The sequence below is a fragment of the Strix uralensis genome, chromosome 3 (genome assembly GCF_047716275.1).
Source record: "Strix uralensis isolate ZFMK-TIS-50842 chromosome 3, bStrUra1, whole genome shotgun sequence".
NCBI lineage: Eukaryota > Metazoa > Chordata > Aves > Strigiformes > Strigidae > Strix > Strix uralensis.
The window spans coordinates 72,095,834-72,109,138 of NC_133974.1; the positions used below are offsets into that span (position 1 = coordinate 72,095,834).

Below are 13,305 nucleotides of genomic sequence, written 5' to 3' on the forward strand. Positions count from 1 at the left end.
CCAGTTACATTCTGTTGGAGAAATTGAAAGCACAATACTTCAGGTGTAGTAAGTGTCAATACTGTGTAAAAGACCATTTTTACCCATTTTTTAATCTTAGACTAAATCATTATAAGGATTTGGAAAGAATTTTCTTTTGGTCTGCCTTTATTGAATCTAGTAATAAATAAAAGCACTGTCACTTTAAATTTTGGAGGCTTCTTTTCTCACTGTGGTTCCCATGATTTTGTTGAACAGTTTTAGAGAGTTGAATATTTTTAGATTAGTAGTCACTGTGGAATTATGTTTTGTGTACAACTCTTATTCTTGAAGCATGAAATTGATACCTAGCTTTACTTTCCTGGTTTTGTGGATATTGAAAGAACTGAATTAACTTCTTGCTAACTTTACTCCGCCTGAGAAATATTTTTAAGGTAGTATTTATCTGTTCTGTAGCTTTGAAGATCAGCAGAAGAAACTTGGCCTGTGGATACGTGACATGGAAGAAAGAATAAGCACAGAAGCATTAGGAGAGAGCAAGCAGCTTATTCACGAGAAGAAAAAGGAGGTGCAGAAAGTGGAAAAGTTCCTGGAAGAGTTACTAAATTCAAGGTAATATGAAATACTTTTCCTAAAATACTCTCACTTTTTCCTCTGCTAAAGCAACAGTGAAACTAAACCATTGGGGTAAAGTGTTTGTGAAAGAGAAAGGTGTTGCAACATTCTCTGTGAAAAGAGGCTGAATCCAGATAGTTCCAGTTTTAAGGAAACTGGAACTTGAAGCCAACTCAAAAATTTCATGTTGATACATTTCTCATTAAGAAAAACTTATCTTACTTTATTAATAAATGGAAACTGAAAAATATAATTTAAAAAATAAATCTTAAAAATAATGCTCATAAAACTAAATCTTAAAAATATTGCTTGTAAAAGCAATAGTAAAAATGACACTTATCATTATATCCATTTAAAAATTTTTTTCTTTCTGTCCTGCAACACTCAGATCCAACCAGGTTAGCACAATATCCTTTCTTGTATAGGTTACTTTATGAAAGAGCTCAAATAACATCCACACTCACTGCACAATCCTTCTAGAATTCAGACTTAGCCAACAGATGATGAAGTAATTGCCTTTTTTAGTACACAGTGGTTTTTCAAATTCTTTTTATTATTAAGTTGGCAAAAATAGAACAGAAATAGTAGTCAGTTATTCAAGCCTCACAGCATGCTAAAAGGAAACACCCAGTCACTATCTATCCCCTTGAGATTGATGCAAGACATTTTGGCCTGATGTAAATTCCCTGTAATCACAGTGCATCAGGAAGGGTGATCCAGTAGATTGAGATTAATGGAGGCTGTATAAACCCAGAGTTTTAATCCCTTTTACTGACCATTGTACTGAACCCCAAAGTCAGTGTCTACTCCTAGACAAATGGCCTGACCTCCTGACCTTTCCATCATGCCTTCCTACCTGTCAAAGACTATGAACTTCTCAAAAGCTTTGGCAGGTAAAAAAGGTAGCAGTTCACATAGAACTGGAAAGTCTGACAGCTGAAAAGAAAATTAAATTATCTTTTAATTTAAATGTGTGACATAAAGATTTCAGTGTGATCATTTTGAGCACCCAAATCTGCAGGAAATGTACACAAGTAAAGATACTAATCAATACACACTGCTTATATTTCCTTTCAGTCTCTCACAGCTAATTTTTTTGTTAACTATGAATTCTGTCACTGGTGGAGTAGGTGATTATGTCAGCAACTTTCATAACTTCTGATAGTTGCTATAACAATATTATATGCTTTCTGAAACTGATTTTCAGTCTCATAATTTTCTCCCAGGGAATCTTTCGATAAACTGTCCGAGATGGCACAGACTTTAAATGAAGGCGGCCATGGTGCAGGGAGGGAAGTGCGCCTGGCTTCTCAACATCTCACCAATTATCAAAACATGGTCAAAACTGTCAAGGAGAAGCTGCGAACATGTCAGCTTGCACTCCAAGAGCATCTCACTTTGGAAGAGGCATTACAGAGTATGTGGTCATGGGTGAAAGAGGTTCAAGATAAACTGGCATCATCAGAGAGCACTGTTGGTAGCAAAGCCACACTAGAGAGACGACTGACACAAATTCAGGTAAAGAAGGATACAACTAGAGACTGCACATCACGATTAACATTGGGTGTGGGCCACATCAGTGGAAAAGGAATATTTTTATATTTTATTCTTTCTATGGTTATGAAGGAGAGGATTAGAATTTAAGGTGATCTTGACAAATTGGGAGGTGCAGTATGAAAAACAGGGTAGAGATTAATGGAGACAGATACCAGATATTACATTTAATAAGGAATAACAAACTAGAAAAGTGTGTATTCAGGTCCAAAAAAGCTTTCTAATGGAGGAGGAACCTTCGAATTCTTGACACAGAGAGGCTGTGACATATCTGTCACAGGAGGTCTTCAGAAACAAGTTAGACAAACATCTATTAGGAAGGTCATCAGTGTAGATCCTGCCATGGGCTTCTTTGAGATTTCTTCTAGCTATGTGGTGCTGTCTTTCTGTGAAGTGCTTGACCTACTCATTATCTACTGCAATGTGAACAATAGTTGGGATGACTAATGCAGTGAAATACCTTCATGGCTGTGGGAAAAACTGCTGGATCATTCCACACATAGCAAGGAATGGGCACTTATAAGAAAAGGTGCCTAGGCATTTATACTGGACATGGCTGTCAACAATAAATGAGGTCAAAGACGGTGTCTGCTGTTGAAAGAATAATAGCTTTCACCTCTCAGCAGGTTGCATTTGGTATTTGGATTTATTTTGCCTCATAGGAGATCCTCGTACTCAAAGGAGATGGTGAAGTTAAGCTGAACATGGCCATTGGCAAAGGAGAACAAGCACTTAGAAGTAGCAATGAGGAAGGACAAAAGGTGATACAAACTGAGCTTCAGACGCTAAAGGATGTATGGAATGACATCATCAGCACCTCCATGAACTGGCAGAGGTAAAACTCCCTGGAAAACACAGATCAGACCCTGCCATCTTTGCTTACAAAGAGTGGTACCTTACACCATTCATTTATTCCTGGTATGTGAGGGGAAAGTTGTATCATCAGAGAGAATTAAATTGCCTGAAAAAAATACATCCTTCTATAAAAAGATGAGTTGACCCTATCAGATGAATCAAATTTCATATGAGATGGCAATTGATGGTAATTTAAAAATCAATAGAAATCATAGAAATTCATACAGAGAAAAAGCTAGAAAGGGCTTTCTGACTTATTGAACCTGCACTTGGTCAGGACCAAGAACATCTAACATATTTATCTGCCTTTTCCTTACAGAATACCAAAGTTCCTCAATTTTGTCTTTCATTATGTTTTTTAATTAAAAAAAATCCTAATATCCACTCCAAATAATCTTTCTTGCAAATTAAGCTGATTGCCTCTTGTCTTAACCTTGTTAGAAATGGCAATTTTTTCTTATTACCTGTGTGAGAACATTTTATGTATTTGAAGGCCTCCATCATCTCTGTTCTAGGCAGACTGATGTTTCTCAGTTTCTCAGTACTAGTACTTTCTGGACCTCTTTCATCCTTGTTTCTTTTTCAGTAGATTACAGACTATCACTAATTTGTCTACATTTTTCTTAAAAGATAATACCTGAAAGTGGGCGGACCTTACTGTATTTGAGACATTATTAATTCCAAATAGAGAATCAATGCTTTCCATTTTCTTGTAAAACACTCTTCTTAATCCACTCCATAATGAGATTTTCTTTTCTTTCCAACAGTATCATATTGTTGAATTTTGTTAACCTCTTTGTTAACTATCTCCAAATCCTTTTCCACAGTACTAAGCCTAGGCAGTTATCCCCAATTTTGTATTTGTATACCTGATTTCTCCTTCCCAAGTAAAGCGTTACTTTCATCATCATATTCCATCATTTTTTTAAATTTCTTTTTAAAACATCTGACATTTAAGTCCTGTCATCCAACTAGCTACAGCCACTCCCTGGTTGCTTTCATCTGTGAGTTTTACAAGCACTCTCTATTCCATCATCCCAGTCATTATCAGATAGAAATGGGCCCTTGGTGAACTTCTGCATGATTCTACTTCCTTAGTCCTCTAATGAAAACAAAGTTTTCCATGCATCAGAAAACTCATAGATCTGTATCACAAAGGTCATAGATCTATACTGTAGATAAGCTGAGTGCTAGGATATCTGGGTCCTAAATATCAGCTGTCAATGGTGGGAGCCATGATAAAGGTAAATTTTTCAATGGAAAGCTGTGCCACTTTCTTACTTATTCCAAAATTGTATTACAATTACATGTAAAAAATTATAATGGGCTGCCTTTAAGATTTCATCTTCTAATTTCACCCAATTTTTGTCATGAAATATTATTTAGATTAAGCTAGACCATTATATTTTGAATGAAATCCTTACCACGCTCATGTCTATCATTAAGTCCAGTGGAATGAGAGTTACATTCCTCAACACAAATCCTAGGGTAATCTGGTGATCTGCTAGGAGGAGCAATATGTAAGAGAAGAAAGTATTTCTTATAAATTGTAAATGGGACTATATGTAATTGTTTTTTTTTTTTCCAAAACTTACCAGAATATCTCTTAATTGCCAATAATTTCACAGGCTGCTGTACATTTTATTACTCTGATCACAAAGAACTCCAGTAATGCTCTGTATTTTACTTTGCTGGACAGACACTGAAATGTGCTTTTTGTTAGTCTGAGAGGGACAGATTGCTCATGTAACCTGTAATAGGGAAGCAGTTGTATCAGGTTATACACAGTAGCCCAAAGAACATAGAAATTCTAAACTAGCTTGGATGTAACTTGACATAGAAAACTAAAGCAAGATGGAGGAAAAAGCATATTCTAAACATATTATACATGGCTACAGACAGTGTAACAAGGTATAAGTAGACTCTTTTTTTCAGTCTTTTCAAAAGTTCTCATCTGAATTGTGTATGTTTCTTTTAATGTAAGCTGCCTAGAGTCTGTCATTAGCCAGTGGAATGAATATCTGGAAAGGAAAAACCAGCTGGAACAGTGGTTAGAGAAACTGGATCACAAAGTGGAACAGCCTTTAGAACCACAGACTGGTCTGAAGGAGAAGTTTGCTCAGCTGGACCACTTCCAGGCTGTTGTTTCTGAGATAGAGGATCACTCTGGTGATTTACAGCAACTCATTGAAAAAGCTGTGGAACTGTATGAAAAAACAGAGGATGATTCTTTTGGAGAAGCTGCTCAAGAAGAACTAAAAACACAGTTTAATGACATCACAACTGTAGCCAAGGTAAGATAAAGGCAAAGGTCTCCATTTCGAGTAAGTAAAATGTTTAAACATCTGTATATAAGGCTAAAATTTTTTTTTTTCATAATTTTTTAATAACAAAAGGATTTACTGTGTTTGAATTGTCTTGCCTTTTGTTATGGTTGAGTCTAACAAAAAAGTTGGACATAGTTTACTAAAATTGCAAAATAGGTATTGGGAATTGAAATTGGTATGGTTATGATTTTTGAAAAGTGAAGAGCATATATTTTATTCCTAGTTTCATATATACAACAATATTTCTGACATTCTTCCAGATTTATTTTCATCTAATTCTTGTACATTCATTTCTAGCACTTTCTCTTCCCTAGACCAGGAAGAATGAAATGCCTCCCTGAGCAGAAAACATATTGTCAGAAAGAGATTATCAGAAAGATATATGCCCATATTTTGTGGTGTTTCAAGCCACTGAGCACTGCACATGCTATACAGGTGTTCTGTTTGGTTTCTAAGGAAAGATGCATGAGCTCACTGAGACCTTCTGCCAAGCAGATCAGGACGGTGATGCCAGCCCTGAGTTACAATCTCCACCTTCTCAGCTAATGGGAAAATTTGCATCAGGAATAGGTCACATAATAACAGGCTAACATGAGACTGAAGTAAACACTGTATATAAATTCGGTAATCTGTTGGAAGTTTGATTCAGGTTTTCATTTATTGAGAACAGTATTGCTGGCCTGTAGGTAATTAATCTACAGTCTATATAAAAACAGTACCAGTGGAAGATCTAACAAATTATGTCTTAGGAAAAATGTTAAATCTAGGGCATATGAATCTACTTCTGTAGTAAAAGTCTGCATTTTTAATACTAAACTTGATAAAGGAAAGTCATTATATAGAGTCATGCAGTTTGGTTTTGGATTTGTTTTTTTTTTAATTTTTGGGATAACATATACTATTATTGTCATTGTTTTATTGCTTTAAACATAGACCACAGATATTAGAGCCCTCTCAGATGTATCTAAGCTGTAATTAACAGCTGTTCACACACTCTTTTGGTTTTATGACGAACTTTTGCTCCCTTTTTACTGGAAATAGTAAGCTATGAATCTGGTTTCTAGAGAATCAGTGTGGTTTCATCCTCGTATAACTCCACTTCTTTCAGTGGCATTAAATCTGGAGCAATACCAAGATTACTGACTCACTCAATACAATGCTTTTAAACTTGTGTGAAAAAAGTATCAAAAGTGAGAATGGCAGTGTTCTCCTAAAATCAATATGCATTCAATATATTTAATTTCTTAAGCAAGAAAGACAGATTTGCAGTCTTTCCCATGGGAGAGAATAGCACTAACTGCAACTGGTAGAAGCCATTACCATCAGAAGAGACCAACTAAAGTTGCACTTTGCTGCCACTCCCCCTCTATTGGTGCTATATTTTGGTGCGAGTAAGGTAAAGAGAGGTGCCTCTTTGCCTTTCTTGGGGCTCTTTTGTTTCCCTAGGGAGCTATCTATTTTGTTTAGTCAGGCACATGTGAACATTTTCGTACTCTGTTTTTGCATAAAATGCATTAAGATGTAAAAACTTTGAGGATTTACTTAGGTCATCTTTGTTTAGCTAGTAACCATCCATTGTCTAGTGGGTCTGAGAAATTGTGATGATTATTTTCAGAGTGAACAGTAGGGCTTATTATTCTAACTTAATTTTTAAAAGCATAGTTATTCAAAATTAAAAATAACTGGAGTTCAATTCATAAGTGGTTTAGGTTGAAACTCATTTAAGGACACTTAGAGCTGGAGTATCCGCGCAGGAGTAGAAAGTTATTTGATTAGCTCAGTTCACTTTTGGTTGGTTTTGATAAACATTCCTGAGTGTTAGCTCACAAGAATATAAGAACAAATCTACTTGGTCCAACCAAAGCCAAATCTAGACCAGTACACTATTTCACCTCTTCATAGTAAGGTAAACTGGCCCCACTTTAAGCTTGCATCAAAAAGCTAAGATGGAGCCATGAAGTTGTTGTTTGTCTGTGTCAGGGAAAGCATCCTCCAGTGCTGCAAGGCAGGTGGCTGGGGACAGAAACCACTTCTGCTCTGATGATTAAAATGGGACTCAGCACCGTAAGAACCTTCTGCACTTTTGAATGGCAGAAGTCCTCCTTTGTGGTCTTTGTATGGGACATCTCTGTGACTCTGCTTAGTGTTTATAGAGACTTGGTGCTTCTAAAAAGAGCTCTGTTTCTGGCAGCATGCTGCTTCCTGAGATGACTCATGGGTGATCTGCAAGACCCTCTCTGGCCAGTATTGGGAAAAGCGTGCCAGAGTTGCACAGCTGCAGCTTTGACATCTATTAAATGATACATTTTGTGTTAAAGGCTGTGTTAAAGTACATTTTTGCATACATTTTCAGAAGGCTTCTTCACCTTTTGCTCCAGCAGAAGATGCCTGTCCAGACCAAGCTAAACCAAACCTTGTGCAGTGTCACACTGTGTTCTGCTGCTATAAGCTGTGCTCTCTTCAGCATTCAAATGGATGCTACAGCCACCAGCACTCTATACCACTGCATGCTTAAAGCCAGGACAGTATTTAAGCGCTTTAATGTTTGGTGTTCTTTTCATCTGAATGATAGGAGAAAATGAAGAAAGTGGAAGATATTGTGAAGGATCATTTGCTATACCTTGATGCAGTGCATGAATTCACAGACTGGCTCCATTCAGCAAAGGAAGAGCTAAACCGCTGGTCAGATTCATCCGGAGATACATCGACCATACAGAAAAAGCTGGCCAAAATCAATGTAAGATAATTTAGCTTTCATGGTTTCATCTGCAGTTCAGACCCTATGCTGACCAGAGCCAAAAAGTTGTGGGATCTTGCTTTGTGTATCTGAAGTGGTGATTACATTTCAGTGAGCTGAAAGCAAGCTTTCTAAGCTATGTTCTGGTTTTGCCTCCTTTCCCGTATTAAACTGATGGAGTAAATGTACAATCAGACCTGAGTTAGTCACAGCACACATGGAAACAATTTGCAAGAGCGGAAGCCCAGTGGCACCACAGAAGGAGGTGGCTTAGCTGAATGCTGCTCTGTCCTCATCCCCAAATACACTTTCTCCGTTAGCAGAGTTGTCTGAATCAAAGTCAGAAGCAAGCTTTCCTGATGTGCATGAAATGGAGGTTCATAAAGCAGTGCAAGGATTGTTCTCCCCAAACATGGTAGAAATGTACGGGTTGCTGCCCTGTGTATATTGTCCTTACCCTGGAATCTATTCCTGGGTGTTTGAGTGCCTAAGCAAGTTACATATTCCTGAATGCAACATTAAAACAGACTGCATGTTTTGCTCCGGTCTGATGATTACATTCAGATACTCATGCTAGCAACATTTTACTCTGCTCCTAAACATAAGAGAGCGGGCCAGTGAACAGATTACTAGATGAAGATTCAGGATACCCGAGATCAAATTACAGATTTGTTGTACGCTCTTGGATAGTTTTCAGTCTCCTTTGTGTTCAAACTCCCTGTGTATAAAACGGGGAAGAGAGGAGATAGTTTCTAGCTTGTAAGACTAACGAGAATAAATAACATTACTCTGGCATGCAGTATTTGGGATGGTATTTATATTCTCCAGCTTGTTAAACTGAAAACTTCCAAAATTCCCTTGTAGCATGTGTGAGATTGAAATAGGACACTGCAGAAAGAATTCACTTCTGGAGAAAAAAAAAAAAAAAAGACATGTGCAACCAATTATGGCACATCGCAGATCACGGGTAGACTGTAAAATGCTTCTTCTGAGCAGCACGCCTGTGTTCTTAAAACTGCTATGAGCAGCTACGTACCAGTGTTTCTTACGTAAAACCTCCCCACAAAGTTATTCTTTTCCGCATCTTAACCTAAATAGTATTTTTCAGAATCTAAAGGAAGTTCTTTCTCCCCCGACCTTACGAAAGTTTCAGAGCGGCTGTTTGGTCGCTGTGAAGCCCCGCTCGCTCTCTCGACTGCGTGTTATTTTCAGCCGCCCTCCGGCAGCGTTTCGCACCCCGCCTGAGGGCTGCGCCCCGCTGCGCGCTGCCGCCCCCCCCCTTCCTTCCCTTTTCCTTCCTTCCCTTTTCCTTCCTTCCTTCCTTCCTTCCTTCCTTCCTTCCTTCCTTCCCTCCCTCCCTCCCTCCCTCCCGCCGGCGGCGGCCCTGCGGGTTACCATGGCAATGTCGCCCCGCAGGAGCTGGTGGAGTCCCGCCCGATCGGCGCGGGCCGGCTGGGCCGGGTGGAGGCGCTGGGCCCCGCCGCGGAGCGCGGCACGACGGCCGGCGGGCGGCGGCTGCTGGCCGCCGAGATGCGGGCGCTGCGGTCAGAGTGGCAGCAGTGGGAGGAGAGCGCCGTCCGGAGCCAGGGCAGCCTGCGGGACCTGCTCAGCCAGATGGCCCTCTCGGAGCGGGAGTTCGCGGCGCGGGCGGCGCGGCTGGAGGAGGCCCTGCGGCGGCTCGGGGAGCTGCTGGCCACCTGGTCGCAGGGCCTGGCCCCCCGCGACAGCCGCCACACCGACAGCGAGGTCCTGGAGAGCTGGCGCAAGGAGAAAGTAAGGTCACATCTCTTTTCCTAGCGGCTCCTCGGTTGTAAGTGTTCGGTTACTGTGGGCAGAAAACTTCGGCCAAGCGGGACTACCAGGGAGAAAAGAGTAGAACTATCTGTGAAAAATACTTCTGCGAAACCCCAGGTGGCCAAACTTTTTGGTAACTGTAACGGTAGCAAGCAGTGTTCACAGAAGGCGTTTCTCTCCTTGGCCTCTGCTGTACAAGGCTTAGCAAATGCTGCCTGCATTTGATGTCAAAAGCAGGGCTTGGCCCTGGGAAAGTGAAGCGGCTAACACACCAGCTCCCAGCTTCTCTTCCAACTCGCTCAGTGTTGCAAGCTAGAGCAGCACTTGAGCCGAGAAGCATGAAGCATTTCCTAAAAGCCAAGTAGCAGCTGGAGCCATGTCTTACTCATAACTTGTCAGGAGCGTATGGAGCTTATACTTACCATTTCTTGAAATGTCCTTCACGTTATGCATAACGTTGAGATCTTGTCCAATATTTAAAGAAGTTCTACTGGAAACCCATATACTTGCTAATTGCTTTGCTATGGAATGCAGTGGAATTTAGGGAAATAGAGAGGTGGCTTCTATTGCTGATTATCTTCTAGCAAAAAATGCCACATGTATGTATCACACACACATTATATATAAATATATATATATTGACCACAATCAAGATACACGTTTGTGTGTATCTTACCTCGACTACTGTGAATCACAAATGTTGAGAAAAGATACAGACTATTTCCCTTTCAGGGTACTGTTGCAATAAAGCAGTTTCAGGTAAAGGAAGAGAGGTGTGTGATGCCAGCTTTCTGACCCCTTGGCTGAAGAAATATTCAAAAAACCCCAGAACACCTTCTCTTTGAACTGAGATTATAAATCTCCTCCTCCAATGTCTGTGCGAAGTTATTTCTGTGGCTTCCCCTTTCACAGAATTCCCTGACACAGATTTATGGAACCTGCTTGCTTGAGTGCCAGTACATAACTGTAGGAGTGGCAAAGCTGACATTACATTGGAGCAAATAATGGTACAAATATGCAGTCTTCCATGTTTGTGTTTTTAAAAAGGAAAGGAAGACAGGAATTGTCATCAACATACAGCAGCAACTATCAGACATCTTTTAGTTTATAAATGGAAAGGTACTAAATTCAAAGGATATTGCTTTTATTAGTAGCATATATACTAGTTTTTATTAGTAGCATATAATGTATATGTACTGTAGTTCTATGTAAAAACAGTTTATTTAGATTAGACAGTTGTGAATGTTGGCTAATGAGGAAAATGCAGAGGAATCTCAAGACTTACTATGCACAGCCCTACTATGCAATTTTGTTTATAGTTAGAGGAAATGTGACAGTAATCCTTCCATTTCTGGACCCTAGGGATAGGTCCTGTTGTGCACGTAAAATAGCACTGCAGCTTTCCATTTCCATTGTCTCACAGTGATTCTGTTGCCATGTAAGCAAAGGCCACGAATTAAAAATGCATTTCATAATTCTCAGAATTAGCAAGCTCATCCTGTTATTCTCTTATACTCAAGTTCTGTTCCCTTAGGTATGTGCAGCATAAGAGCAACAACTCTTGCACTTGGAATTCAGCAAATTATTTTGGTAATTGTCAGATTCAAAATTAAATCCAAGTGGCTGCAACAATGCCATCAGTGTTTCTGTAGGGAAAAATGCCATAGTTAAATGTACCCTGTTTTGCAAGTTAATGTTCCTCTTTGTTAGTAGTTTATGCCTAAGGCTGTATGTCATCAGAATAATCTTTTAGTAGTTATTGAGGTCGGTTATTTGAAACTGCAAAATTTCATTGAAAACAGGCAGTTCTAACCCTGTGCTACTCTTAGGACATGTTTTCTTTACCAAAAAAAAAAAAAAAAAAGCTGCTCATATTTCACCATGGTGATTTCTGCCCTACACAATCTGTGACATCCTGTGTTTAAGTAACGGCCATTGTGTTGTTATTCCTAATGCTTTCAAAAAAAGTCCTGTGTGTAGTTTAACATAAAGTAAGATAAACAAAACAAGTTAGTTTACATTTTTTTTCTAAGTGTCATTGCTACTACATAATTACTTAATTCAAGTGCTACTTTGTATGGCATCAAAACAAACTGGCAGTGTGACTATTTCAAGTATCTTTTGATTATGGTTGAACAGACTTCTGGTGTGTGAGTGACTCAAAGCAGATAAAGTCCATAGTACGAGCATGAATAATATAAATCAGAAGAGTCCTGAAAATCTGCTGTAGCAAAATATTTTTTCATACTCACAAGAACACATGAAAGTTTGTACATATAATACATCTGAAATGTCTCCAGACTTAATTTTGCAGGGCTTCCATGTGATCTGTAAATGCAAACATATTTCAGTAATGTTAATATAATCAGGCTGTGATTATGGTCTAAGCCACTGTTATTCATAGCCAACACATGCTTGTAGTTTTATTTTTCTCACAATGGATTGTTGAGTTTTTTCTTCCTGACAGTTCAGGTACTACAAAGAAGCAATCTCTCTCTCTATTTTTTAACTTGCTCAGAAATGCACGATAATAGATCTTAAAAAGTTAATTTCATGGTTCTGCAGACTTTTTCAGGAAAAGGGATGTGAAGCAAGCGCAAGGTTGCTTGTGGGCAGCAGACACATGAGCTCAATCTTTGGCTTTTGTCCCGTTGCTGTTCTTACTAAGTCTGTTGATCGGCTTGCTAGACCCTTACTAATATTTTTTTTTTACATTTGATTTACATAAAGAGATATCTGTTTATTGAAGAGTTAGTTAATACTTTACAGTAAAAAATCTACTCAGCATTTTTATCTCTGTAATGTAGATTGTGATATTCTGAAAACCTTCTGCATATATTTTCATGTACATAATTTGTACCTTCCCTGAACATTCAATTTTGTGCTGATAGATTATTACAAACTGTTTACTATCTATATTTTCAATCATCCTTCTTTTATATATTCAGAAACATGATTTGGGGACTTCCTTGTCCCACTTCCATGTCCCTGCTCAAATCTGTCTTCACTTTCATATGATCTGTTTCTCAAATTTATACTGCACATTTCTTCCAGATTGGCACTTACATTTAGCCGAGCTAATCTATACGTGCCAAACACTCTGGCCTGCTTGTGCTGCAGAACCTCTGCCATGGTGAATGGAACTAGCTAGAAGATTGTCTTTTCTCCCTGGTAGTTTAAGAGGAGTGCCTGCAGAATTTAGTTTCTAGTGAGATGAGGAGCCAAGTCTGCGTTGCTCATTATCCTGGAGTAGCTGGCAGGATTCTGCAGTAGAGATGCTGTCGACATCAACAAGGACTGTTTTTGTTGGAGTGGTTATCACACCTCTCGCAGTGACGTGAGCTAAGCCAACAAAAGCATTTTTTTGTTGGCTTAGCTGTCTCCAAGCCAAGAGCCTTTCCAGTGCAGCAATGACAGGCAGTAACCCATTTACTCTCACAGGAT

At 39.1% G+C, this 13,305-nt stretch overlaps 1 protein-coding gene across 16 annotated transcripts in view; it reads left to right on the forward strand.

Moving 5' to 3' along the window:
* Nucleotides 1-13,305, forward strand: part of SYNE1 (spectrin repeat containing nuclear envelope protein 1) — a 322,241-nt gene that overhangs the window by 148,208 nt on the left and 160,728 nt on the right. For all 16 annotated transcript variants that reach the window (XM_074862820.1, XM_074862818.1, XM_074862830.1 and 13 more), the window contains 6 exons: nt 436-591; nt 1,821-2,112; nt 2,811-2,983; nt 4,988-5,297; nt 7,903-8,067; nt 9,484-9,840. In XM_074862820.1, coding sequence (XP_074718921.1) covers nt 436-591; nt 1,821-2,112; nt 2,811-2,983; nt 4,988-5,297; nt 7,903-8,067; nt 9,484-9,840 — 1,453 coding nt within the window. The remainder of the gene's footprint in view (nt 1-435; nt 592-1,820; nt 2,113-2,810; nt 2,984-4,987; nt 5,298-7,902; nt 8,068-9,483; nt 9,841-13,305) is intronic.